At 58.3% G+C, this 27,324-nt stretch overlaps 2 protein-coding genes across 4 annotated transcripts; both read left to right on the top strand.

The window, feature by feature from the left end:
- Nucleotides 1-1,829: 1,829 nt before the first annotated feature.
- Nucleotides 1,830-8,242, top strand: LOC127053830 (neurofilament heavy polypeptide-like). The gene is made up of 10 exons (XM_050959147.1): nucleotides 1,830-1,991; nucleotides 2,268-2,464; nucleotides 3,005-3,074; nucleotides 3,616-3,763; nucleotides 4,388-4,500; nucleotides 5,412-5,525; nucleotides 5,969-6,064; nucleotides 6,229-6,343; nucleotides 6,745-8,046; nucleotides 8,208-8,242. Exons 1-10 carry the CDS (start codon nucleotides 1,830-1,832, stop codon nucleotides 8,240-8,242), a joined length of 2,352 nt encoding a protein of 783 aa, XP_050815104.1.
- A 4,432-nt stretch (nucleotides 8,243-12,674) lies between these two features.
- KCNK4 (potassium two pore domain channel subfamily K member 4) lies at nucleotides 12,675-24,764 on the top strand. 3 transcript variants are annotated; one of them, XM_050957949.1, is made up of 7 exons: nucleotides 12,675-12,811; nucleotides 15,045-15,370; nucleotides 16,732-16,852; nucleotides 17,010-17,170; nucleotides 19,057-19,243; nucleotides 22,019-22,158; nucleotides 23,439-24,764. In XM_050957949.1, the coding sequence occupies exons 2-7, from the start codon at nucleotides 15,182-15,184 to the stop codon at nucleotides 23,907-23,909; spliced, it is 1,269 nt and encodes a 422-aa protein (XP_050813906.1). In that variant the 5' UTR covers nucleotides 12,675-12,811; nucleotides 15,045-15,181; the 3' UTR covers nucleotides 23,910-24,764. The 3 variants fall into 3 exon arrangements, with proteins under 3 accessions (XP_050813906.1, XP_050813905.1, XP_050813904.1); XM_050957948.1 differs by lacking the exon at nucleotides 12,675-12,811 and adding an exon at nucleotides 13,406-13,467; XM_050957947.1 differs by lacking the exon at nucleotides 12,675-12,811 and having other exon boundaries at nucleotides 14,873-15,370.
- Nucleotides 24,765-27,324: the final 2,560 nt, after the last annotated feature.

The raw sequence follows: 27,324 nt of genomic DNA, 5'->3' as shown, positions 1-27,324 counted from the left end.
TCAGCAACCTGCCCCCAGGTTGGCCCAGCATAGGTGGTTGGGGTGAGGAAGAGAGCCATGTCCCAGCAACCCTCCCCGAGGGGGCAGGAGCTGCCTGTTGGTCTGGGAGGGGCATTGCCTCCAGAGCTGGTCCTGCCCCTCATCCTGCAGGAGTGGCACTGTCCCACCTCCCCCGCAGGCAGGTGCTGTTACCCTACCTGCCCCTGCTAATCCTTCCATAAGCTGATCCACCCGCGTGTTGCAGTTAGAGCCAGCTCAGCCAGGCGCAGGGGTTAGAGGTCACCGAGGACCAGCTCTTGTCCTAGTTTCTTGGATTCTGAGGCAGGCTTTGCCCCAGACACCTGGGTTCTCTGCCTGACTGAGGCCTGCCCCTTTCTCCATGTTTACCCTGCACACTTTGGCGATGCCTAGATCAATACAGTTGCAGCACTTGCAATGGGGGCTGGAACCCTGGACTACTGGCTTCTGTCTTGGCTCTCAGAGGGGAGAGGGTCATAACAGGCGTGCCTGGCCTTGATGTCTCGGAAAGCCCAAGCCCTCTGACCCTAGCTGAACAAACAGGCAGAGTTCCCTCAGCCTCCTTGACCTTGCCCATTGTTCCAGCAGCCTCTATAAAACCAGCTTCTCTTTACAACTGCTCCAGGCTGGCTTGCACGGAGGCTAACAAGGTCTAGCTGCTTCTGAGCATGGGTGGGGAGTGTGTTCTGCTGGGTTCAAGCAGGGGGCACTGGGAGGCAGGATGCCTGGGTTCCATTCTCTGCTCTTGGATGAGGTGGGGCAGCTGGTTGGAGTCATGCAATAAGAGCACAAGAGTGAAGGACAGGACGGGAAGGGAAACGTTTGCAAGGGAAACAGCTGAAGGGAGGGGATGTGCTGAGGGCCTGGAATGGAGTCACCCATATGAAAAACAGCACTGACCCCCACCCTGCTCAACACCCCCCGTGGCCCAGGGACCTGCAGCCCAGAACCCCCCACTGAATGCCTGCCCCACTCCCTGTGGCCCAGCATCCTCTCCCTGTTGCCCTGCACTGCCTGCCAAGTCCCTGCCCTGTTTCCTATTGCCCAGCAGCCGCCACCCTGCTCCCCATGACCCAGCACCCCCTGATGAGCCCTGCTCTGCTCCCTGGGGCCCAGCATCCCTCGTTGAACCCCTGCCCTACTCCCTGTGGCCCTGCACCCCCTGCCAAGCCCCTGCCCCGTTCCCTATCGCCCAGCACCCTCTGATGAGCCCTGCTCTGCTCCCTGCTGCCAGCAGCCCAGCAACCCTTGCCAAGCCCCCCCACTCTGCTCCCTATGGCCCAGCGCACCCTACCGAGTCCTTCCGCCACTCCCTGCAGCCCAGCGCTCCCTGCCGAGCCCTGCCCCGCTCCCTGTGGCCCAGCACCCTCTGTCAAACCCCTGCCCTGCTCCCTGTGGCCCAATGCCCCCTCAACAAGCCCTGCCCTGCTCCCTGCAGCCCATCACCACCTGCTGAGCCCCTGCCCCACTCCCTGTGGCCCAGCGGCCTCGGCTGAATCCTCGTCCCGCTCCTTGAGGCCCAGCACCCCCATCTCCCCGCAAGCCTCGCTCCCTGTGGCCCAGTGCCCCCCACTGAGCCCGCTCCCTGCTCCTCAGTGCCCCCCGGCAAGCCCTATCCTGCTCTTTGCTCCCAGTGCCTGCTGACGAGCCCCCATGCCACTCCCTGTGGCCCAGCGCCCCCTAGTGCTCTGGCTCTCTCTGGGCTGTGATGCCTAATCCCCGCTAATCCCCGCTGAATCCCGGCAGTGTCTGTCCTTGGAGCAAGCAGCAGGGGCTGGAAGGGCCCAGCCCTGGGCAGGGGAGAGGGTGCCATGAGCTGGCTGGGTGAGGCTTGGCAGGAGGGGCTGCCAGCACGGGCACTGCAGGGGGTGAGGGAGCTAGAGCAGCGCCTGGAGTGGGCCAACAAGGAGCGGGTCCAGAAGCAGGCACAGCTGGACACGCTGGAAGCTGTGCTACACAAGCAGAGGCAGAAGGTACTTGGGTGCCCCCCACACCCATCCCCACACTGATGGAGGGTGGCACCCAGGGAGGGCAGCCTGTGGCTCCTAGCAGGCCAAGCACCATTACAGCTGAGTCAGTGGCCATGCTGCAAGGCCCATTCGCCCATGCCCCCTGAGCCAGCCAGTTCTCCCTGCCCTGGGCCACAGCAGAGTTGGTGTCTCCATGCCCACCTCATGCCCCCACCTATGGGCTGTGCACTCTTGGGCCTCTCCCCCCGGCCTTGCACACTCACACCCCATCCCTTATAGCACGAGGAGGAGCGTGGCACGTGGGCGCTGCTGGCTCGGGAGCGGCGGGACCTGGCTGAGGCCTGCGAGCGGCTGGAGTGCGGGCGCCAGCAACTGAGCCGGGAGCTCCAGGCCAAGGGGGCGCAGCTAAACCAGCTGGAGAGGCAGCTGGGCCGGGCTGCCCAGCGCATTGAGGAGCTGGAGGAGGAGCTGCGGAGGTATCTGCCGGGGGATGGGGATGACAGCAGGACAATGGGGGGTGTTAGAGGGCTGTGGTGCCGGGCACTGCCTGAGACAGGAGGGGGAACAGCACTAAGTGGGGTGCTGCCCAGGAGCAGTGGAGGAAGTGCCCGGGGGTATCTGGAGGTCAGGGTTGAGGGGTGCCCAAGGGAAGGTGAGGGGATGTGTGGGTGCAGTAGGGGATATTGTTGGGGTAGGGATGGTAGATCGGGGGGGGGTAAGGGGTGGTGCCTGGGGAAAGGTGAGGGAATCTGGGAGGTACATTGTTGGGATAGTGGTGGCAGGATCAGGGGGCAGAGTAAGAGTGTGGAGGGTGGTGGCCAGGGGACGATGAGGGGCACCAAAGGGAGTGGTTTGTGGTGTTGGGGTGGGAGAGCACTGCGGGGTGGTGGATGGGGTTGAGTGGACCAGAGCTGGAGTGAGGAGCACTGGGGGAGCGATCGGGATGGGGGGCTCTGGGTCTGGGTATGAGGTGGCACCTGGCAAGCAGCACTAATCTCTCTCTGGGATCCCCCCAGGTGCCAGGCAGAGCTGGATAACCTGCATTCAAGCACCCCCCTGACCCATTGCTGCCCCCCCCGGATGAAGGTGAGGAGGGCAGGAGAGAGGGGGCTCATTCCTGTCCCAGGCTGATGGGGGCTAGAGCTTGTTGCAGACTGTTGAGGAGGGGACTGGGGGGGCAGTCTGACCCCCTTGGGGAGCTGGTCATCTACACTGCAGAGCTGACCAGGTCTGTCTCCTCACAGGGGTTGAGCTGGGCACTTGGGAGCAAAACCCCAGACTAGAGAACAGACCCTGAACACCCAGCATGAGAGTGAGTCCAGAGAGTGCCCCTCAACCCTGACCTCCAGCCCCCACCATCCCACCCCAGGCTCCCCCACCTCCAGCTCTGCCAGTGTCCCTCAATCCTGACTCCCAGCCTCCGGTTATCCCAGCCCCAGGCTCCCCCACCCCAGCTCTGCCAATGCCTCTCAGTCCCAACCTGCAGTCCCCTTTTATCCCAGGCCTGGGTTCTCCCACCTGTATCTGCTTGTGCCCCTCATTCCTGAGCTGCAGCCTCTGCCCCATACAACTGAGGTGCATTTAGTAAAAGCCTGTATTCCTCACCCCCTTATCTCCCCTTCTCCAGTTGCAGCCCATCAGCTCCACATTGGGGGAGAAGCCACTCATGCATCGAGAGGCTGCCTGGCACAGTGTCCCTCCTGGGGGCCCTGCCACCCCAGAGAACAGTCAGGGGATCCCATCCCCTGGGGAGGAACCTAGAGAGGAGAATGCAGGTAAAACTCCAATGAGGTTGGGAGAGACAGTGGGGCGGGGGGGGGAGGGTTAATGTCTTCATGCCCAACCTAGCTATGGCAGTTTCTCCTTCTGAGCAGGTCACCCAGCCCCCAAACTTGACCCTGCCCTCCCTATAGTGGGGATCTGGATGGCTCCTGGGAAGGGCTGGTCCAGGAGAGGGGCTTTAGTGGGAACCCCACTGTTCTCACCCTTGAGATCCAGGCTGATCTCCTGTTCCTGGGAGTGAAGCATTCTGGGTAACTTGGTTACACTGGGGCTGGTGTCCTATCTGGGGGGATTGCAGAGAGCTGGTTGAGGACTGTGGGGGGAGCTGAGCTCAAGACCTTCACAGGAGTGGGGAGGGTGCTGTGTCCAGGGTCTGCACAGGAGAGAACTGGGGCTGGTGTCCAGCGGTGGCTGGGGTGGGGGATGAGCCAAGTGCAGCGGGGGTGGAGTGGAGGGGTGTGCGGAGCTAGATGCAAGGACTGTGGGGTCCATCCCATCCTTGGTGCCAGTGGTGGAAGCCCATATGGCTCATGATGGTGGAGGAGAGCGGGAGGGCAATGGCCCCAGGCCATTGAGGGCAGCATTGCTGTTTCTCACCCCTACCCTCTCCCCTGCAGGGCTGGGGCATGGCCCCCCTGGTATGGAGGCCTGGGAGTTGAGGGGGGGACTGCAGTCAGTGCAGCGGGAGTTGGCCCAGTGCACAGAGCAGCGGGACCAGGCAGTCACTAAGGTGAGCATGGGAGAGATGAGAGGGAAAATGGCTTAGCCTCAGACTGGGTGGGAAGAGCCACTTGGGGGCTCATGGAACTTCTGCAGAATGCAGTACCGCCTGCTGCCACACGGACGGGGCGGCGCATAGAGATGCTGCAGGGTGCAGTACTGCCTGCTGCTCTTGGGTGGGCATGGAGCTGCTGCTGCAGGGTGCAGTACCGCCTGCTATCACGAGGTGGGGCTCTAGTCCTTGGAGCCCAGGAACTGCAGGGATTTGTGCGGGGAGGCCTAGAGGAGAGGATGCAGGTTTCAGTGGCGCTATGCAGGCCCGCTCAGAGATGCAGAGAGGCCCCTAGCCATAATAAAAATAAAAAATGATGACACATGGTCTAATCTTGTCCCATCAGAACAGATATATTTTATTAATATTTATGAACATTTTTAACTCTTTAATATGACAAAATCTATATCAGTTAACAACAAAAATAATATGTCTTTTACCAAATCACATCTCTTATTTGCTTAAATCTGCAGCTCTAAACTGAGGGAGTCGGTCACATTTCGGTCCGATAGGGATGCACATAAAAACAAGTTGTGAAACTTATCAAATACCAAAAAATTAACAAGTGTCTAAATTTGAGGCCCTCTTTGAGCTTTAGGCTCAGGCCAAATGGCCCTCCTGGTCCCCCCTCTGATTGGCCCTGGAGCTATGAGGCAGCCCTGGAGGGGAGGGGGAGGGATCGCACCCACTCATATTCCTGTTGCAGATCCCATCCCCCTCGCCCCCCAGCTGTGGTGAACAAGCAGGACACACAGGACTGGCACCTCTGGAGGGGCTAGGTGAGGGATGTAGCCCTTGGGGTGTCTGTTGGTTCTCCATGGATCCACTGGAGGGCTTGCCCAAGTCTAACACGTTGTTGCCCCCACCAGGTGCGTGCCCTGGAACGGTGGGTGCAGCAGCTGTTGGAGGAGCTGAGGGGCCAGAGGCAGAGAGCAGGGGCCACGCAGCGCCACCTGGAGCAGCAGGAGAAGGAGCACCGGCAGGTGGGAGAACCTGTGCTGTGCAGCCCACCCCCTGCTACCTCCTTCTGCAGCACAATCCCCCCAACTTGGCACAACCCCCTCCCCTGGGCCCCTAATCCCCACCTCACAGTCCGTCCCTCACACCCAGCACAGCCCCTCTTTCCCAACAGTACCCTGCCACCCTCTTCCCCTCCCTTCAGCCCCTGACCCCGCTGCACGAATCCCCCCCGTGTGCAACAGCCCCCACACTGCTGTGACCGGCCACTCCCCCCACACCCAAGTGCTTCCGGAGCCCAGAACAGCCTTACAAGGGGGCCCGAAAGGACTGTGTTGCACTCAACTAAGGCTGGGGCCCCATTAGGCTGAGCCCCCTGTTCAACACAGGAGGCCCCTCGGATCCCCTCTACCCCCCACTCGGGCCTCCGGCAGTTGTCATGGTGCATATCACCCCCTGTCTGTTGCAGGAGCTGGCGGAGCTGGAGCAGCACCGTCGGGAAGCACTGGAGCAGCAGGGTACCCAGTTGGACATTCCTGTGCCCCCCCACTGCCCACCAAACAAGGTGAGAGAGGTGTCTGTGCCAAGGGCCGAAGGGACCGTATAATGGGCGAATGGACCCAGCACCTCGTGGAGGGGAAGAGCCTATATCCCATTTCCCACCCCTCTGAGCCAGCCAGGCTCCTGCCCTGTCAGAGCCCACATCACTCATACACCTGTCTTCAGCAGGGCCTGGGGGGATCAGAGCAGGAGCGGCACCACCCAGGCTATGGCAAGCGCAGCCTCAGCAGCTTCCAGCAGGAACGGGCACCCGAGAAACAAGGGGCAGCTGGGAAGGTCAGAGGTGAGATGGGAGAGTGGGGTCAGGGTGAGGCTGGGGAGGGGAAGACAGGGCCTGGGGGAAGCGGGGGTCAGAGGTGGGGAGAGGAGGGGATGCTGAAAGGGGGGCAGTGGACAAGGTTGGGTGTTTGGCCCTCTGGGTTTGGGGGTCCAGCCTGGGGCTGTGGCGGGGGTGAGGGCCCTGCAGGGAAGTAGGTGTATGGGGGTGGGAGGAGTGGTATGGTGTTTGTGGGTATGGGGGTTATAAAGGGGTGCTGGGTGTGTGTCTAAGAGACCATGGGGGGGCCTCAGGGGAGGTCTGGGGTCTCTCTGTACCCTGCACCAGCCCAATGTGGGCCCAGGGGAGCCCCCTGGCACCATGTCCCCCTAACCGCTCTCTCTCTGCTCTGTTTGCCTGCCCACCAGGTTCCTCAGCACAGGGTCCCCGAGTTGTGGGCAGGCTGGTGCCCAGAGGGGAGCGGGGCCAGGAGCCGGAGTCCCCCACAGAGCTGCAGGCCCTGAGGGCTGAGGTTTTGGGGCTGCGCCAGCGCCTGGCTGCCTCTGAGAGCCTGCGCAAGGGGCTGCTGGAAACCTGCTGGCAGCTGCATCAAGGCACCCGGGACCTGACTGGGGAGCGCCGGGCACTGGCTGAGATGCCACTGGCTCATGATGCTGCCATTCAGCACAAGGAAGAGGCGGAGGAGCTGCAGGGAGCACCAGGGCCCGGCCTGGCCAAAGGGGATCGGGGGGAACTGCAGGCCCTGGCTGTGGAGTTGGAGGCTCAGGTCTGGGGGGCACCAGGGCCTGGCCTGCCTGAGGGGGATGCTCAGGAGGTGGGGGAGCTGCAAGTGCTGCGGGGGGAGTTGAGGGCCCTGGCCCTGGGCAAGGCTGAGGCAGAGGCTCAGGCTGCCCAGGCCCAGGAGCGGCTGCGGCGGCTCCAGGAGACGCTGGGGTTGCAGACAGAGCGGCTGGCACTGGCCTGTGAGGCTCAGAGCCAGCATGTGGCAGAGCTGCTGACTGAGGGGCACGAGCGGGAGCAAGAGCTGAAGCGCCTGGGCCAGGCGCTGCGGGAGGCGGGACGGGTCCGTGAGCTACTGGAGGCTGAGGTGGGGCGGCTGCAGGTGCTGCTGGGTGGGGACACACGTCCCACTGGTTCCCCTGAGCTGCCCCCCAATGCCCCAAAGCCCGGCCCCGCCGAGCCGCCCCCCACAGCCCCAGAGCCCGGCCCCGCCGTGCCACCCCCCACAGCCTCAGAGCCCGGCCCCGCCGAGCCGCCCCACACAGCCCCAGAGCCCGGCCCCGCCGAGCCGCCCCCCACAGCCCCAGAGCCCGGCCCCACCGAGCTGCCCCCCACAGCCCCAGAGCCTGGCCTGCCTGAGCCGACCCCCGCAGCCCCAGAGCCCGGCCCCGCTGAGCCGCCCCCCGCAGCCCCAGAGCCCGGCCCCGCCGAGCCGCCCCCCACAGCCCCAGAGCCCGGCCCCACCGAGCTGCCCCCCACAGCCTCAGAGCCTGGCCTGCCTGAGCCGACCCCCGCAGCCCCAGAGCCCGGCCCCGCTGAGCCGCCCCCCGCAGCCCCAGAGCCCGGCTCCACCGAGCCGGCCCCCGCAGCCCCAGAGCCTGGTCTGCCTGAGCCGCCCCCCACAGCCCCAGAGACCGGCCCCACTGAGCTGCCCTCCACAGTCCCAGAGCCCGGCTCCACTGAGCCGCCCTCCACAGCCCCAGAGCCTGGTCTGCCTGAGCCGCCCCCCACAGCCCCAGAGACCGGCCCCACTGAGCCGCCCACTACAGTCCCAGAGCCTAGCCTGCCTGAGCCGCCCCCCACAGCCCCAGAGCCTGGCCCCCCAAGTTTGGCCTCCCCCACCCCTGCTGAGCTGCCCGTTCCCCTGGAGTTGCCACTCAGTGCCCTGGAGTTGGCTGTGGTTAGCAGGATGTGGCTGGCGAGGAAGCAGGCCTGGCACAGTGCGCGGGCACCGCTGCAGAATATCCTGTGGGAGCTACAGAAGCCGGCAGGCCAGGCTGGATTGCAGGAGCAGGTGAGTGAGCTTGAGGGAGGGCAGTTCCCCCAGTTCCCTCAACCCCATGCACCCTCGACAGACCTGCCTGGCCCGGGGCTTCCTTGCCCCGTACGCCCCAGCTCATGTCCCAGGGCTCCAATGCCAGACTGGGGGCTCCCCTGCCAAACCCAGGGTTCCCCTGCCCCATTCCCCCCAAACTTGGGTTCCCACACCCCCAACACATGGCTACCCCACACCTTCCAAAACACCCTTACTCTTCATACGCCACAGCCCACCCCACCCCCTCCACTTTCCCTCTGATCCATCTGTCATCAGTGTCCTCCATCTTGGACCAAACTGGTCTCGGTGGCGTCCTCTTCACTCCTTTGCCCCAGAGTCAGGCTGAGGTTGTCTGCGGCTGAACCCTGCTCTCACTGGGGTAACAGGATCTGTTTCCTTTCTCTTTCCCCACCCCTGTCTCTTCCCAGCTGGAGGAGGCGCTGTCCCATCTGCTGCAGGAGAATCAGGCCCTGCGGGCTGAGCTGGCACTGTGGCAATCCCACACTCGAGAGGAATGTACCACACCTGCCACTGGAGACGGACAACACCAGGGGACCTCAGCCACCCCCGCTCCAGTGCCCCTAGGGGATAGAAGCCAGGGGGACCTTACTTATGGTAAGGAGGGGGGGACATGGAGCTTTGGCTCGATTTGGGCAGTGAGATCAGGACTTTTGCCCGTGGCTCTGCAAGGGAAGGGGGCTGGGCATCAATGGGGTGCACGGCCTTTTGGGAGGAGGGGTAGCACCTGCCTGCAGGTCCGGGGGAGGGGGCTGGGCAGTTATGGGAATCATGTGGAGAGAGAGTCTCGGGTATTTGGGGAGGGTGATTGGAGAAAGGGAGGATCATGGCTGGAGGCCCAGGCGTTGGAGGGTCATGGGAGCAGACCCCTAACTTGTGTCCCTGTCTCTCTTTCTCAGTTCTCCAGACTGCCTGGCTGGGGGTGCGGGATGCCCAGACCCAGACAGAGGGGCCAGCACGGGGCAGGCGCCACAGGGAGCTCATCTCGGCGGCTTTCGACCACACTCAGTATGAGCCCTATGGGCTGCCTGAGGTCGTCATGAAAGGTGCGTGGTGGGCGGCTGGACCAGGCACATGGTGCCCATGTCTGGGGGTGCTGAGATGTGGAAGGCAGTTCAGGGAGTTATGGGATGAGCAGCATTTGAGGGGCACTCTGGGGCAGGTTATGGGGCAGAGGGGTTCAGGGAGGAGGTATGGGGCAGGGGAGCGGCAGACTGAGGGGGTATGGAGTGGAGGGGATTCTGGGGGAGATACAGAGCAGAGGGGTACAGGGCAGGGGAAGCCCCAGTGTGGGAGGGTTAGTGCAAGGAGAGTGGGGGGAGGCATCCTAGATTGTGCCTACATGAGAGTCCCATACACCCCTCGCCACCTGCAGCCAGTGGCCCTGTGCCCAGACTAGGAATTCTCTTCTCCCCCTCCCCCTAATAGATTTTCCATCCGGCTCAGCAGCTCTGAGCTCTGCAAGGAGGGGCAGGGGTGCAGTACTGATTCTGGCTCTGATCCCTCTCCAGGCAGCTGCCCTTCCCCCCAGTAGGGCACTGGAGTGAGAGTGGGGGGAGCCCCCTAGCAGTGCTCCCAGCCCCCAGGCAGTGAGAGATTGGGACCCAGGTGTCCGGGATGGGAGATCACCCCTAGCAGAGCCCAGCCCCCACATGTTAGCCCCAATCTCACTCTGTGCCCCACTCACAGGTTTTGCCGACATCCCTTCCGGCCCCTCCTGCCCCTATGTCCTTCGGAGGGGGCTCCTGGGCAGTACCCCCTTGGCCCAGCTGGCACCCAAAGCTGAGCCAGAGGAGGATCCCGCTGAACCTGATATGGGCACCAGCATCTGAGAGCATCTACGCTGCTGGGTGAGGAACCCCTGTATGCATCCTTGAGCTCCACCCCAGAGGCAGCTGCATCTTTGCACTGGGGGCAGCGAGATGATAATTTCTGTGTTTCACATTATTTTCCATTTTCTTTCCAGCCTGGATGGCAGAAATGTTCCCCCCACCCCAGCTACAAAGATCCCTGATGTTGCCTGGAGCTCCCCAGCTGCTATGTGGCACTTTATGGCTGAGAAGGGGAGTCCTTCTCCCCTTCCCTCCACAGATGGACATGTGTAACCCTCTGGGATTTATTTTACAACCTGGCTTCCTTAAGGTCCTAAAAATTGTGGGTGCTACAGCTCAGTGAGCTGACAGCTGCTCAATGCCCCACTCCCTGCACACAAGGAATGGGGGGGCTCAATGGGGTTAATTGGAATCTCTGCCCCCCCACACACACAGACACACAGCTTGAAGGGAATTAAGCCCTCTATTCATGGCTCAGGGAATCAAAGGGTGGGTTGTGTCCACCCACCCAAACTTTGGAGGAGCTGCTATATTGAGTCATCCCCACCCCCCCGAGAGGGGCTCAGCAGAAGTTCCTCAAAGAGAAGGGGTGCAGCACACGGAGTCTTTCCCCCCACATACCCGCCCCAGCTCTGGGGTTTATATGTAACTCTGTCTCCCCCAGCCCCAATAAAGTTCCTTGCCTCAGCTTCAGGCAGCTCCTGCCTGCTTCTTTCCAGCTTGGGGGTCTGGCAGCTGCATTGCTCCCAAGCTAGTCTGGGCTGGAGACACCCCCCTCTTGTGCAGGTCGCCAGCACTTCAGGGTGAAAGAATGTTACAGTAGCCCCCCCCCACACACAGAACCCAGGCAACTGCAGGCAGAGGGACAGTAGTGCCCCCACCCCATTCTGCAGGGGGGGGGAATGGGCTCAGAGAGGGGACATGGAGCAGCTGACACTTGAACCCAGGAGTCCTGCCCCCTCCTCTGGGGCCAGGGAGGGAGCAGTGTGGGGAGGCTTTGGGAGTTGCACCATCCCAGGGAAGGGGAACCGCTCTATCCTAAAAAATCATCCCAGAATCCCATGGAAAAGGGATGTGTCCTCACCTCTGTCCCCCTGGGTACCCTATGCTGGTACCAGCCTGTCCCCTCTCTGTGCACTGCTCCCCTCCATGATCTCCCCTCAAAAAGGGTTAAAAGACCCCCCCCAAGCTGCAGCTCCTGCAGCCTGAGGCTCTGGCTCCCTCTGGCTGTGACTGGGCAGAGGTGGGGAGGCTCCTGGCAGCTGGGGGCCAACAGGGGTGGGGTGGCGGGAGGCAGGCCAGCAGCTGCCCCATCCTGGGAGGGGAGGAGTGAGGCAGGAGGCTGCACCTGTCTGCCGGATCCTAGTGCAGGGAGGAGCTGCTGCTGCTGCTAGCGAGTGAGTGATACAGGGGGAGGGGGGATGCTGGGGCGGGTACCACTCTATCCATCCCTTCCCCTGGAACTCTGTGCCCCACTGCCCACACTGGGCAGTGTGATGGGGGCTGGGGGACCAACTGGGCTGAGCGGCAGTGGCTTTATCTGGAGTGTGTCAAATGTGTAAGAGAGATGTGTGTGTTTGTGTGTGTGTGTGAGACTGTATGATATGTCAGACAGCCGGGGATGCGTGTGAGATGGGGTGGGACAGTGTGTGTGATACAATGTGTGATGCTGTGTGAGACAGTCCAAGTATGAGTCTGAGATACAGACACGAGACAGGAGATGTGTGTGAGATGGGGTGTGACTGTGTGAGCTACAGTGTGTGACAGGGTGTGTGAGACAGTTTGTGTATGCGACAAAGACATGGGGATCCATGTGAGATGGGGTGAAACGTGTGTGAGAGATACATGTGGTGTGTGAGAGAGTCCATCCATGTACAGGAGACAGACATGGAGATGGGCTGGGACAGTGTTTGTGTGAGATAGAATGTGTGATGCTGTGTGAGACAGTCCAAGTACAAGCGACAGACACAGGGATGCATGTGAGATGGGGTGGGACAGTGTGTGAGCTACAGTATGTGACAGGGTGTGTGAGAGTTTGTGCATGAAACAGACACAGGGATGTGTGTGAGATGGGGCGTGATAGTGTGTGTGATACTATGTGTGACACGGGGGTGTATGAGAGGCACCATGTGTGTCTGTCATCCCGTGCTGGAGAGAACGAGCCTCATTGTGTATGAGACAAGCGTGTGTGTGTGTGTACACACACCACAGGAGGCCGTGTACAACGCCCCCTACTGGCAGAGGCCAGGCCTGGAGTAGCCGGGAGCTCCCCCTGCAGCTGGCGCTCCTGCTCCGCTCCCTGCAGCCCTCTGCTGGCAGGCCGGGCACGGACGCTGGCTGGCGGCCCCTGTGCAGTGCCAAACCTGTGGTGGCGGCACCAGGGCCTGGCGGGGCAGAGCTAATTGAAAGGCTCCCGTTAATTGGGCTCTGGCTGACAGGTTGGATGGGGGAGGGCTGGCACAGAGCCAGCTGTGCACCAGGCAGCTTCCACCCCCACGCACCCGACTGGGAGGGGCCAGGAGACTCAGCCCCCCTCCGTCGCTCCCTGGAGCCCAGCTAATGTAGGGTCTGGCTCTGCATGGCACCCAGGTGAGTGAATGGGGCAGCCTTTCCCCCGGGGCGGCGGAGGGAGACCCCCGCGCCCTCTGCAAGGGGGCTGTACAGTGCATCCCCTACGTGTGGGCCCCCCGGGACTGGGGTTAACTCCTTCAAGACCCTCCCCATCGGGGATCCCTAGGATTGGGGTTAATCCCTCCGCCCGACCCACCGGGGTTAACACCCCTCCCGTGGGGCTCTGGTCTGGGGATGGGGTCCCCCCCGGTGTCCTTCCCCCCACCTCATGGGCAGCTGAGCACACACCCGGCTGCTCCTGCTCCTTTAAACTCGGCTCCTCCAGCTACAGCATCTCCTGGCAGCAGCCCCGGCGCCGTCTCATTGCCCCCCCCTCCCCCGCTCCATCCACCGCAGCTCCTGCCCGCCCGCCGGGTGCGCACTGCGCGCTGCTACCCAGCTGGGGGCTGGCCGGGGGAGGCAGCGAGGTGGCGGAGCGCTCCCCCCCCCCGGAGCTCCTTGGCTCGCCCCGTCTGTCCGCTGGGGAGCGGGGTCTGCTGGGGGGGGGACCCACTGGGCAGAGGTTCCGGCTCCGAGCGGCGCTGGGGGCATCCCAAGGGGAGGGGGGCAGAGCCGGGGTGTGAGTGCAGCTTCTCAACCCGCCTCCTCGCTGCCCTCCCGCCGAGCACCATAAGGTATGGAGGAGGGGCAGGGGGGTCTCGGCGTGATGCTCCCACTCCCTGTGATCCCCTTGCAACCTACCTCCCATGGGCACCCTGGGGGCTGAGGCAGAGCGGGGGGTGGATGGGGCGGCAGAGGGGATGGGGGATGGGAGGGTATCAGGTTGGGAATGGGGGAAAGGTGGGAGTATATTCCCCCACACCCCTCCCCCTTCAGTGAGGTACGCCATCTCCCGGAGTAGCGTAGGTATTGGGGGTATTTGGGGTGACTGGGGTTTCTCTATGTTATGGGGATGGGAAAAAGGGGTGTCTCTTCTCACCCTGCCCTGCCAAGCACTATGGGCATTTGGAGGTGGAGGATGGAGAGTCTTCGTGTCGGGGGAGTTGTTGGAGGAAGATGGATGTGGTGCTGTGGGAGTGGTCTCCCCCTGCAGTGAGCTACCCCCAGCCACCCCCTGGAACACCACATGGCACTGGGGGTGGGAGGTGGGATGTCTGTGCAGTGTGGGATATGGGGAGTTGGCAGAAGGAGGGTGTCTTTCTCTGGAATCTGCCTGTGTCCTCTCCCCACAGAGAGCTATCCCCAAAGCCCCCTATGCATGTGGTATTGGGGTGGGGGTATAGGGGATATTGGGGATATGTGGGTGTAATGGGTGTCTCTGCAGTAGGGACTATGTGGGGTAGGCATCTCTCCACACTCCTCCCATCCCCCACCCCAGTGAGCCACTGCCCCAGAGCACTATGGGCTACTGGGAGTGGCATATTGGGTTGGGGTTCTCTAAGAAGGGGGTTTATTGAAGGGGGTAAAGGGGGCATATCAGAGTGGAAGCTACGAGCGGTATTGGGTATACTGGAGGGTCTCTACATAGTGGGGTTATTGGAGGTATGGATAGGTTGTATCAGGGTAGGGACTACGAGGGTCTCTAAGCAGTAGGAGTTATGGGGATATGGGTGGAGCATATTGGAGTGGGACCTCTGGGAGTCTATATGCAGTGGAGATTGGGGTATGGGTGGGGGATATCGGGGGAGGCCATCTGAGTATCAGGTGTAATCGGGGTCTCTATGCAGTGGGGGTTATTCGGGTGTGAATGGGTGTAATGGGATCTCTACAGTGGAGGTTATTGGGGTATGGGTAGGGTGTATCAGGGTGAGGGGCTATGAGTGGTATTGGGATGTAAAGAGCTGTCTCTGCAGTGAGGGTGAATGGATTATGGGTGGGGCATATTGGATGGAGGTATGGGTAGGATATATCAGAATAGGGGGCTATGGGTAGTATTTGGGGTCTCTCTGCAGTGAGGGCTATTGGGGTATGGGTGGGGCTTATTGCAATGGGGGGCTATGGGTAGTATCAGGGTGTAATGTGGGTCTCTATGCAGTGGGGGTATGGGTGGGGCATATCAGGGTGGAGGGCTATGGATGGTATTTGGATGTAATGGGATACTATGCAGTGGGGGCTATTGGGTTATTGGTGTATTGGGATGGGGTGTCGGTGATATTAGGGTGCAATGGGGATTTCTGCACTGGAGGTTATTGGGGTATGGGTGGTATTGGTGTGGCCTCCCCCCACACTCACCCCCATCTTCTCCCTGTAGTGAGCTCTCCCCTGACCTCTGCAGCCCCCAACCCTGCTGAGAACCATGGGGCACTGCCTGTCTGCTATTCATCTAAGGAATCAATCCTGAGTGGGCCGGGGGTGGGGCAGACACCCCATAGTGGGCGGGGCAGCGTGATGCGACAGGCTACGGTGCTGGCCCTGCTGACAGTGGTGCTGGTCTACCTGGTGAGTGGCGCCTTCGTCTTCCGCCTGCTGGAGCAGCCACACGAGAGCCGCCAGCAGGAGGCACTGCAGGTCGCCCGTGAGCAGTTCCTGCAGAGATACCGCTGTGTGCCCAGCCAGGAGCTGGACACACTCATCCTGGTGAGATGGTGGGAGAAGGGCATGGAGGGGGATGGGGTGGGGTGAATGAGGGAAAGAGGGGAGCAGGGGTGGGGCTTGGGGGAGGGAATAGCAGGCATTGGTGGGGGTGATGGAAAGTGCTATAGCCACTACTGAAAGTCCCCTCAGTTACAGCGCTGCCAGTTCCTAAAGAGAAAGAGGCTGTTGCTGGCTCAGGGATTGCACAGAGCCTCCAGCTTTTCCTAAAATCCTAATGAATTCTGTCCCCCCAGTCCAGAAATTAATTCCCTCCCTGGCCTCCTACATCTGCCCTCCTCCTCTTGCAGCTCCATGCGGCTTGTCACCCTCCCCCAGTCTGGGAGGGGCAGGGCTGGAGGGGGGAGCAGGGCTGCCCTAAACTGCTGGGCTCTTTCTCCTTTCCTCCCCACTTCCCTCCTGTTCCCTGCTACTTCTGTCCCCCCACACCCCACATAGGGTGACCAGATAGCAAATGTGAATAATCGGGATGGGGGTGGGGGGTAATAGGAGCCTATAAAAGAAAAATCGGGACTGTCCCTATAAAATCGGGACATCTGGTCACCCTAACCCCACAATTCTCTAGCTCAGTGGTCCCCAACCTTTTCGTCTGGCGGGCGCCAGACAAAGGACCACTGTGGCAGTGGAGCACCCCCCAAATGCCGCCGAATTTCAGCGTCATTTCGGTGGCGACGCCTCTCGATGATGCCGCTTGCCGTTGACAAGCGTTGTCATTGAGAGGCATCCCCGCTGAAATGCTCTCCCTGGGGGCCATGACGCGGGCGCATTAAGATGCCCCCACGGGCACCACGTTGAGGACCACTGCTCTAGCTGATATCTCTTGTGGGGGAGGGAGAGCACCACCTGCCTCCTGCAGGAGCCCTGATTGGCTGCCCTTCCCAGGAGGTGGAGAAAGTGGGAGAAGGGCAGCCAATCACACGGGCTTTTCCCCCTAATCCTTGGGCCAAGCTGGAAAACTCCTGAGATTGACAACTCTGATTTCGGCCAATGGGGAGGTGGGAAGGAGATGGTTGTAAGGGGTAGATGGGGAGGGACAGTGCTGGAGGCATGGGAAGGGTGTGGAGCAGAAGCAGATGCAGGTTGGGGTGATTTGAGGGGCAATGGGGTGGGGTGAGGCTGATGGAGGGTTTCCAGGGGGAGATGGGAAGAAGAAGGGGAAAGAGGGGTGGAGTGGGGGGCAGTCAAGTGTCTGGGGACAACAGCCATGAGGCAGTCAGGAAAGGGTTGGCAAATGTGTACTGGGAAAGCCAAGTTCAGGGTTAAGGATGTGGGGAGGGGACAGCAGGAGCTGCATGATGTGGGGGAACCCAAAACCACTAGCATTAACCCCTTCCCATTTCCCGCAGCATGTCAGAGACGCCATGGGTGCCGGCGCTGACCCCACAGCCAACAGCACCAATAGCACCAGCACCAACTGGGACATGGGCAGCGCCTTCTTCTTCGCTGGCACTGTCATCACCACCATCGGTACTGGCCCGTGGGATATGTGTGTGTGTGGTGTGGGTAGGGATTGAGGGCAGAGGTTGGGGGTGGGTGCTCAGGGCTGCAATAGCAGTGAGCTGCAGTTCAGGATTAAGGGGCATCAGTTCTGCCCCCTCCCTGCTGACTTCATGCCCCCTCCCAGGGTTCGGTAACACATCCCCCAAGACAGAGGGGGGGCGTCTCTTCTGCATCTTCTACGCTCTGGTTGGGATCCCGCTCTTCGGGATGCTGCTGGCTGGGGTGGGCGACCACCTGGGCTTCTCGCTGCGCCAGGCCATCAGCAAGGTGGAGGATATCTTCCTGGTGAGTGCCCTCTGCATCCCTGTCCCCCTGCCCCCACAGAGCCAGGGCCCATGTACCCAGCAGCTCCAGGGTCGCCAGTGCTTCCCCCGCTCCAACCCCTCATGTCCTGCAGCTACAGTGTCTTCCATGCTCCCCCTTGGTCTCCCAGCCTCCTATGCTCCCCCAGCAGCCCCCCCATACCCCTGCACCCACTCTCCACGCTGTGTGTAGAGCAGAGGTGCTGCAGAGGAGGGGTCAGATAGTGGGACCAGGAGCCTAGCTCTGCTTTCCAGCACTAGATCTTTCCCATTTATGGGGCCAGCTTGGTTGGGGGCTCCTATCCCAGGGGGCTCCCCAGTCTGTTTCCTCCCCCAACACTCTCTGCCTCCACCCCATGGGTTCCAGGGATTCCCTGCCCAGAGGTGGGGGGAGGGTCCTTTCCCCAGGGTAGTGTAGCACAGTTCCCCTCCTGGGTAGGGTGGCCACCTTCGAGGTGCAGAAAACCCAGCCTCTGGCCACCCTGCCTCCTAACAAATCACAGCCCCTGGCCGTCAGCCCATCAACCAACAACAAAATCTGGTCCACTTGTCACACCACCACCAGAACCCGGCCACTAGCCACGCCCCCTGTTAAGAAAAAGGGTCCTAGTGCCCATTATAGGTATTACTAGAATGCATTAGAGAATCGTTTTACAAAACAGACGAACAACCCCCACACAATCTGTATATTTTTATGTTCTTTTACATAAGAACATAAAAATGGCCATACTGGGTCAAACCAAAGGTCCATTCAGCCCAGTATCCTGTCTGCCGACAATGGCCAATGCCAAGTGTCCCAGAGGGAGTGAACCTGACAGGTAATGATCAGGTGATCTCTCTCCTGCCATCCATCTCCACCCTCTGATAAACAGAGACTAGGGACACCAATCCTTACCCATCCTGGCTAATAGCCATTAATGGAGTTAACCAACATGAATTTATCTAGTTCTCTTTTAAACCCTGTTATAATCCTAGCCTTCACAACCTCCTCAGGCAAGGAGTTCCACCGGTTGACTGTGCACAGTGTGAACAAGAACTTCTTTTTATTTGTTTTAAACCTGCTGCCCATTAATTTAATTTGGTGTCCCCTAGTTCTTATATTATGGGAAAAATTAAATAACTTTTCCTTATTCACTTTCTCCGCACCACTTATGATTTTATAGACCTCTATCATATCCCCCCGTAGTCTCCTCTTTTCCAAGCTGAAGAGTCCTAGCCTCTTTAATCTCTCCTCATATGGGACCTGTTCTAAACCCCTAATCATTTTCGTTGTCCTTCTCTGAACCTTTTCTAATACCAGTATATCATTTTTGAGATGAGGAGACCACATCTGTACGCAGTATTCAAGATGTGGGCACACCATGGATTTATATAAGGGCAATAAGATATTCTCTGCCTTATTCTCTATCCCTTTTTTAATGATTCCTAACATCCCGTTTGCTTTTTTGACTGCCGCTGCACGCTCCATGGATGTCTTTTATCATTTTTCTTACCTCATCCTAACATGGGCCACAGTCCAAACTACAAGGCATGGATTGTAGAGTGCTTTGGCATGTCTCAAATGAAAAAACCCAGCACAGAAAATCTTCTACCTGGCAAACCAATACAAAACCCGGCGAGGTGGCACCTTTACTGCCAGGGGGCTGTGTGAGGCGAGGCGAGAGAGAGAGAGAGAGAGAGAGAGAGTGTGTGTGTGTGTGTGTGTGTGTGTGTGTGTGTGTGTGTTGGGAGGAATCAGTGTATGTGAGGGGCAAAGGGGTTGGTGTATGTGGTGGTGGTGGTGGTGGTTCCCCTCTTGGGGGTCAGAGTGTGCGTCTGCGGGAGGGGCTTTCCCCTGGTACTCCCCTGATGCTGTCTCCTCCCTCCCAGAAATGGCAGGTGAGTCCCACCATTGTTCGGGTTCTCTCCGCCCTGCTCTTCATCCTCATTGGCTGCATCCTCTTCGTCACCATCCCCACCATTGTGTTCCAGCGAGTGGAGGGCTGGACCCTGCTGGAATCTGTCTACTTCGTGGTCATCACGCTGACTACCATCGGCTTCGGGGACTATGTAGCAGGTAGACATGAGGGGATCTATATGGGGGAGGCTGTCGGTGATGGGCAGGAGGGGGGCTCAGTGGAAGCTGGGCTTCATGGGAGACAAGGAAAGGGGAGGGGGAGCCTAGTGTGTGTGGGGGCTAGTGTGAGAGAGCCCCTAGTGGGTCCCAGTGTGGGAGGTGTGAGGAGCGAATGACAGGGAAGGTGGGTGGTGAGGTATGATGTCCTAAGTGGAGCAGAGGATGTGGTCCAAGAGCTAATTATAGCAGGACTGCTCAGTAATAGTGACCATAATATAATTAAATTTAGCATCTCTGTAGGGAGATAATACACACACACAAAATCCCACTACAGTAACATTTAACTTAAAAAAGGGGAAATACACAAAATGAGGACACTTGTTAAATGGAAATTAAAAGGAGCTGTCACAAGAGCAAAATGCCTGCAAGCAGCAGGGACTATTTAAAAACCCCATAATACAGGGTCATAGTGAATGTATGCCCCAAATCAGAAAAGACCATACGAGGACCAAAAGAATACCACCATAGCTAAACAGCAGAATAATGGAGGTGGTTAGATGCAAAAAAGCACCCTTTAAACATTGGAAATCAAATTCCAATGAGTTCCAACAAACTCAGGCTGGTTAAGGGTACAAGTGTAATAAGACAGGCCAAGAAAGAACTTGAGAAGCAACTTGCTAAAGACACAAAAAGTAAGAGTAAGAATTTTTTTTAGTACATCAGAAGCAGGAAGCATGTCAGACAGGCAGTGGGGCCAGACCACAAAGGTGTTCAAGGAGTACTCAAGGAAGACAAGGCCATTGCAGAGACGCTAAAAGGATTCTTTGCATCAGTCTTCACTCCAGAGGCTGTGGGGGAGATACCCCCATCAGAGCTATTCTTTTTGGGTGATACATCTGAAATACTATTACACAGACGTGTCAGTGGAAGAGATTTTAGAACAAATTGATAATTAAACTGTAATAAGTCACGAGGACCAGCTGGTATTCACCCAAGAGTTCAAACATGAAATGGCAGAACTACTAACTGTGGTATGTAATCCATCACTGAAACAAGCCTCTGTACCAGGTGGCTGGAGGATAGCTTAATGTAATGCCAATTTTAACAAAAAGGCTCCAGAGGTGATCCTGGCAATTACAGGCCAGTGAGCCTAACTTCAGTACTGGGCAAACTGGTAGAAACTATAGTAAAAAAAAAACAACTGAATTATCAGTTAACACTGATAAACACACTTTGTTGGAGACGAGTCAACACAGCTTTTGTAAAGGGAAGTTGTGGCTCATGATTCAAGAATTCTTTGAGAGGGGTCAACAAGCATGTGGATAAGGGTGATCTAGTCGATATAGCGTACTTGGATTTTGAGAAAGTCTTTGACAAGGTCTCTCACCAAAAGCTCTTATGAAAAAAGTAGTCGTGGGATTAGAAGGAAGGCTCTCTCGTGGATCAGTAACTGGTTGAAAGATAGGAAACAATGGGTAGGAATAAATGGGCAGTTTTCAGAATGGAGAGAGGTAAATATCAGCATCCCCCGAGGGACTGGGACCTGTGCTATTCAACATATTCACTAATGATCTGGAAAAGGGGAGTGAACAGTGAAATGACAAAGTTTGCAGATGATAAAAAATTACTTAAGATAGTTGAGTCTAAAGCAGACTGCCAAGAGTTACAAAGGGATCTCATGAAACTGCATGAGTGGGGAAGAGAATGAGAGATTAAATTCAGCGTTGGTAAGTGCAAAGTAATGCACAGTGGGAAACATAATCCTACCTACACATACAAAATGATGAGGTCTAAATTAGATGTTGCCACTCAAGAATGAGATCTTGGAGTTATTGTGGGTAGTTCTCTGAAAACTTCACCTTAACATGCAGCAGTGGTCAGAAAGGCTAACAGAATGCTAGGGAGGATAGAAAATAAGACAGAAAATATTATAATGCCACTATATAAATCCATGATGTGCCCACACCTTGAATGCTGTGTCCAGTTCTGGTTGTCCCATCTCAAAAAGGATATATAGTGGAACTGGAAAACATTCAGAAAAGGACAACAGGGGTGATCAAGGGTATGGAATAACTTTCATAAGAGGAGAGTCTAAAAATATTAGGATTGTCTCTTTTCTAAGCTGAACAATCAAGTGGGGGATATGATAGAGGTCTACAAAATCATGACTGATGTAGAAAAATAGAGAAGTATTTATTTACCTTTTCACACAATACAAAAACCAGGGGGGTCACTGACTGAAATTAATGGGGAGGAAGTTTAATACAAACAAGAGGAAATACTTCTTCACACAAGGCACAGTCAACCTCTCATGAGATGTTGTGAAGGCCATATGTATAACTGAGTTCAAAAAAGAATTAGATAAGTTCATGGAAATTAGGTCCATCACTGGCTATTGGCTAAGATAGTCAGAGATGGATATACCTCATGCTTAGGGCGCTTTTAACCCTCTCAACGGTCAGAAGCCGGGGGGGCAGACAGGTGGATCTCTCCAAATTGCCCTGTTCTGTACACTCTCCCTGAAGCTCCGGTATGGGCTACTGTCGGAAGACAGGATGCTGCTCTAGATGGACCATTGGCCATTTTTGTGTGGCCAGAGGGGCCTGGTACAGGGAAAGAAGAATAGGGAGAGGGCAGAGGGAAGTGGGTAGAGAGGGGCTGGCAGGAGGATTGGGGGGCAGTGGAGTGATGGGAGAGAGGGGCAGGGAAGGCACAGCCGGTGCAGCGAGGAGGTTGTGTGTTTCGGGGGCAGTGTCTCAGCATCTCCCCTCCCAGGTGATGGTATAGGGGACAAGCACCCCTGGTACAAGCCTCTGGTCTGGTTCTGGATCCTGCTGGGCCTCGCCTACTTCGCCTCCATCCTCACCATGATTGGCAACTGGCTGCGGGTGTTGTCCCGTCGCACACGGGCTGAGGTTGGTACCCCACACTTCCCCCACCACGTCTCTTTGATCCCCTCACTTCTCCCCACCCCTCAGATCCCCTCTTTGCCCCCCCTCCTGCCCGTTACCCTCCCACAGAACCCCCACTACCCTGCCCTCTGACCCGCTCACTGCCCGCTTTTGCATCCTCTCATGGACCCCCAACGGACTCCCCTCTGCTGTGCTCCTCTGCCCCCCACTCTTCCAATCCCCCTACTTTCTGCCATCTTGCCCCTCCAACCCCCCACAAAGCCCCCATTGCCCCTTACCCCTCCAGCTCCCCTTAAGAATCCCCCACTGTCTTGCCCTTCCATCCCCCTTACTGCCTCCCTTTTGCATCTCCCCATGAACTCTCCACTGTCTCCTCCTGTCACCCACAGATCTCCTATTCCCCTCACCTCTCTAACCCCCTCACTGTCCCCCACCCCACCTCTCCAATTCCCCACAGACTCCCACTATCCCCTGCCCCCCCCGACCCTTTTGCATCCTCCCATTGTGTCCCCACCCCATCCCTATGACCCCCCCATGGCACCCCCAACTGGCTGTGATTACACAGCATACACATGCCAGGGTTGGTACCCCACTACAGACCCCTTCACAACCACCACCTCTTCCAACCCCTCAAAGGACCCCACATCCCCCACATTGACAACTTGCTGGAGGTGCTGACCCAGCACATGTGGGATGAGATGGGTCCTCCCCACCCCCTAGCTGACCACTCCATCTGACCCCTTCCATGGCCCCTGCATCCCCCTGTGGACTCCATCATTGCTCCACCATGCTCCCACAAGATACACCCGCTGGCGGGTGCTGTCCTGGTGCACAAAGGCTATGTATCCACCCTGCATACACACACTAGCATGCACCCCCTCCAAAAGAGCCTCCTCCCACATCCTGTACACACACCTCAGGGCATGCTCCCCCCCAGTCTGACATCTCCCAATCCAGCAGAGTGGATGGGTGGGGGAAGGGAGGAGTGGTTCATGTAGAGAGGGGGCATGTCAGTGGGAAGTGATGAGGTAGGGAGGAGTAAGTATGTGGATGGTCAGGGTGGAAGTGGAGAGGGGTCAGTGGCAGGGCTTGGATGGGTTCCCTGACTCTCCCCCCAAATGTCAGGGGGTCTCACCCTGCAGGCTGAGGGAACTGGGGGTTTATGTTGAGGGGATCAGTGGAGGGATGTGAGCAGAGAGGTCAGTGGGGGGGCTCGATGGTGTACGCGGTGGGATCAGTGGGAGATTTTCCTGCCTGTCCCTGATTCCCCTCTCAACCTACAGATGGGGGGCCTCACCGCGCAGGCTGCCAGCTGGACAGGGAATGTGACAGCCCAGCTGCGGATGACGGGCATGGGGCTGCCCGAGAAGCTTCAGAAAGTGGGGACGCTGAAGGGACACCCACCCTCCCCTATTCCTCCAGAGCTTCCACCTGCCATGCCTTCTCCACCACCTCCCTTGCCTCACCTGGAGCTCCCCTCTCCCAGCACTGCCCTGCAGGTGGCACAGCTCAACGCCCGCAACATGGCCGCCTCAGCGGGGGGCGGCCTGCGCCCTATAGACTACATGGGGGAGAACCTGGCCTTCATCGATGAGAGCTCCGACACCCAGAGCGAGGCACCCAGCGAAGGGGGGCTGCAGGCCAAGCGCGCCCGCCAACTCCGCCGCCTGCGTACCCGCCACACCCACGGCCAGCCCCCCGGCCTGCCTATGGACATGCTGAGCCGCACTCGCCACAAGGGCGAGGCAGTCTAGAGGGGAGTGGAGCGATCCCAGCACGGACACTTCCCCCCTGCAGCATGGTGCTACCTGTGCCCCCAACAGCATAGAGACTGCCCCCCTGGCTGTCAGCTGGGCCTTCCTGTCCCCCATGGTACCAGTGGGGCCCCCCCAACACAGACCTCCCATCCTTCATGGTACCAACTGGGCCACCCCGCATGGAGACATTCCATCCCCTGTGATGCTAACTGCCCCCCTGCTGCCAACTGCCAACCCAGCACTGAGACTGCCTCTCCCACCCTGGTACCAGCTGAGCACCCCTGGCACAGAGACACCATTCTCCATGGTTCCATCAAGGTGCCAACTGTCCCTCCCCAGCACCAGACCCCACTCATGCCCAGAAAAGGGATTTGCTCCCATCCCCTTCCTGGTACCAGGAGACCCACTTCAATACAGGGAACCTCACTGCACATAGACACCTACCACCCCAGTTTAGAGACTCACTCCCTCCCCTGGAGTATCTAGGGGGCAGCTCGTGGGGGACACCCACGTCTCCCCCGAAATCTGTGCCTCATTTGCCTCATGAGCTGGGTCCTTAAGCCCCCCCAAAATGGGGGAGGGATCAAACTGCCAAATGATATTCAGAACCCCCAAACTCCTGGGGGATGACCCCTCCCAAATCAACTGGGCGAGTTTATTGAACCAAACAAGGGGCAATGCTGTTCCCTGCTGCCTCCTCCGCCTCCCCCATGGTGTAGGGAGTGGGGGTGTCCACCCAGCGATCCCGCTCTGTGTCTGTCCTGTCGCTGCCCGCCCCCCCCCCCAATCCACACACACAAAGGTGCCTGTTTGACTCTGTTCGATGGACGATTTTTTGTTTTGTTTTTTATTTTCCAGATTAAATCTGAATGAGAGACACTGCATCCGTGTGTCTGTCCAGGGTCGGCGTGGCTGTCACAGTGCCTCAGGGAGGGAGTGTTCAGGAGGCACCAGCCCAGGAGGGGTGGGGGAGCATGGAAGAGGTGTAGGGGGGTTCAGAGACAAGGGGCTGTGGGGGTTTGATGGAGGACAGGAACTGGGGGGAGGCAGTGCAGAAGGGGTGCTGGGAGTGGAAGTAAGTGGAGCATGCTGGAGGTGGGCCCACAGAGTGGGGGGTGTTACCCCTCCCAGGGGTCCTCCATCCCCAGGGGACCTGTGCAAAGGTGTGGGGGATTGGGGACCTGGGGGGGGTGAGTCTTCTCCTCCCACAGCTCTGCTGGGGGCAAGTGAGGGATTCTGGGGTCCCTGGGAAGGGATGTGGGGGCCTGGAGACTGTTGCCCAGCAGGGTTCTTCTGTTGCCATGGCGTCACCGCAAGGCCCCATGGGGTCCTGGTCTGACTGGCGTGTCTGTGAGTCCATCCTTTCCTTTTGGTGGGGGGCTTGTGTGCATGGTCATTGTGGTCTCTACCCCCCACCCGCCCAAACTCCAGCTTCTCTCTGTGCCCCATACTGGAAGGGTGATGGGGGGCACAAAGTAGGTGGGGGTCTGATAAGAGAGGGGGAGTGGAGGAGTAAATGGGGGGCAGAGGTGTGTGGCTGGGTTTGGCGGGTTAGCGGGCATGTGTGGAGGGGTAGGCAGATGTCAGGAGGGGTGACCAGGCTGCAAGGGACATGAAGGGTGTGGGGGCTCAATGGGAGTGCTGGGGTGGGGATGACTGGGTACCAAAGGCACATGGGGGATAGGAATGAGGGGGCTAAAAAGGGGGGGATTGGGTGGGGGCCGCTAGCTCTGACACTTCCCCTCCCCCTGGTGTCTCAGGCTCTGAGCTCACTCAGTTCCCTGAGGCATCATGAAGAGTGGAGATGAGCTGGACACAGAGCAGGTGACAGGACATGTGAGGTGACACCCCCAAAATCCCTCTGGGTGGGGGGGGGGCGCAATGGAGGATGCAACATGGATAGGAAGGCATCTGGGGGCACTATGTCTCAGTGTGAGGGGGCCTGTCGGGTCACTGGATTCTGATTTCAAGGGGGGGTGCATCTGGGGCACTGGTCCTGGTTTCAAGGGCAGGAGTCTGTAGGCATGAGGTCCCAATTCAGGAAGGAACTCTGGGTCTCAATTTCAAGGAGGGTGTCTGGGAGAGCTGGGCCCCAATTCACAGAGGGGTGGCAGTGGCATCTGGGAGAGCTCCAGTCCTCTGGATAACCCCCTTTCAGCAAAGGGGCTGTGAGGGAGGGGCACCCCATTAATGGCTTCCTGGTCCATTGCAGGGCAAGGCAGGAATGGAACTGGATGGCGAGACGGAATTGCGCAGATGGTGAGAGCAGAGGATGCTGGGAATATCACCCCAAAGGCATGGGGTAGAGGGCTACATGGTTAGCTGGGGGTAGGGGAGGATACTTGACTAAACATGGGGTGGGGGTATATCGCATCACCTTGTGGAAAATGTGGGAAATGCTGCCATATTTGTAAGAACAATAGGCATGACTCAGTTTCCCCATACCCTTGGGATTGCCATCCCATGAGCGGAAAGGGGTTACTTTCCCCTCCAGGGCAGTGGAGACGGGATGGCTGCAGCTCTCTCTGACTGGGGATGGATGCACCAACAAGAACTGTCCCTAGGAACAGAGCCTTGGAACAAACCTGGGAGCCCTGCAGGGCTGCACCTGGGCACCAAAGCCTTGTCTACTCAGGAGTTATTCCTGATTAATGATTCCTAACTCCATGTGTGGATACCCTAATTTCAGAACCAGAGTGCCTTATCCCAAATTATCCTAATCCAGATTAAACTAATCTGGAACAAGGCACTCTGCTTCTGGTCCAAGAGCATCCACATATGCAGTTAAACAGGAATAGTTAATCCACTTAAAATTCACACCCTGCCTTAATCTGGAGGAATGTTTCCATGTAGGCACAGGGGCAGCTGTCAGGTAATAATGCCTTATCCTGATGCCTTACCGGTACAATGCTGTACAGAGAGAGACTGCAGGACTCAGTTACTGTCATTTAACCAAGAGAAGGTGAAGAGGTAACTTGCTCCCAGTCTCTAGGCACCTGCCTGGAGAACAGACATGATAACGGAAGGTTCTTCAGTCTAGCAAAGGGCCACCAAAATCCAGATTTGCTCTAGTTCAAATGGGAATTAGTTCAGGGCAGCCCTATGGCCCGTGGTGCCAGAGGTCAGACTGGATGATCACAGTGGGGCTTACGAGTGAGGAATGTTGGCATAAGAACAAATGGGGGATAACCTGGCCAGGAATCCACTGAGGCTGAATGTGAGAAGGTTTGTGCCCAGAAGAGGAGGGATGATCTGGAGCAGACTCCCAGTGGGAGGAGGGGTGGGCAAGCACCCCAACCAGCCTGAGGTTGGAGCTGGGTAAGTTTCCAACCAGGATCCTGCAACAGGTTGGCTGCAAAAGCAGGGTCCGGACTCAGTGGCCCAGCAGGTTGCTTCCAGCCCTATGTTCCTA

The sequence above is a fragment of the Gopherus flavomarginatus genome, chromosome 6 (genome assembly GCF_025201925.1).
Source record: "Gopherus flavomarginatus isolate rGopFla2 chromosome 6, rGopFla2.mat.asm, whole genome shotgun sequence".
Lineage (NCBI taxonomy): Eukaryota > Metazoa > Chordata > Testudines > Testudinidae > Gopherus > Gopherus flavomarginatus.
The sequence above is the reverse complement of the archived record's forward strand: the minus strand, read 5'-3'. Positions and strand labels throughout refer to the sequence as shown.

What these genes read in the sequence shown, in the direction of transcription:
- LOC127053830 (XM_050959147.1), top strand. Translation starts at nt 1,830, where the DNA reads ATGAGCTGGCTGGGTGAGGCTTGGCAGGAGGGGCTGCCAGCACGGGCA. An exon ending in TACACAAGCAGAGGCAGAAG is followed by an intron (nt 1,992 to 2,267) that starts GTACTTGGGTGC and finishes CATCCCTTATAG; the next exon opens with CACGAGGAGGAGCGTGGCAC. An exon ending in ACCTAGAGAGGAGAATGCAG is followed by an intron (nt 3,764 to 4,387) that starts GTAAAACTCCAA and finishes TCTCCCCTGCAG; the next exon opens with GGCTGGGGCATGGCCCCCCT.
- KCNK4 (XM_050957947.1), top strand. Translation starts at nt 14,885, where the DNA reads ATGGGATACTATGCAGTGGGGGCTATTGGGTTATTGGTGTATTGGGAT. An exon ending in CACTGTCATCACCACCATCG is followed by an intron (nt 16,853 to 17,009) that starts GTACTGGCCCGT and finishes GCCCCCTCCCAG; the next exon opens with GGTTCGGTAACACATCCCCC. An exon ending in CCCGTCGCACACGGGCTGAG is followed by an intron (nt 22,159 to 23,438) that starts GTTGGTACCCCA and finishes CTCAACCTACAG; the next exon opens with ATGGGGGGCCTCACCGCGCA.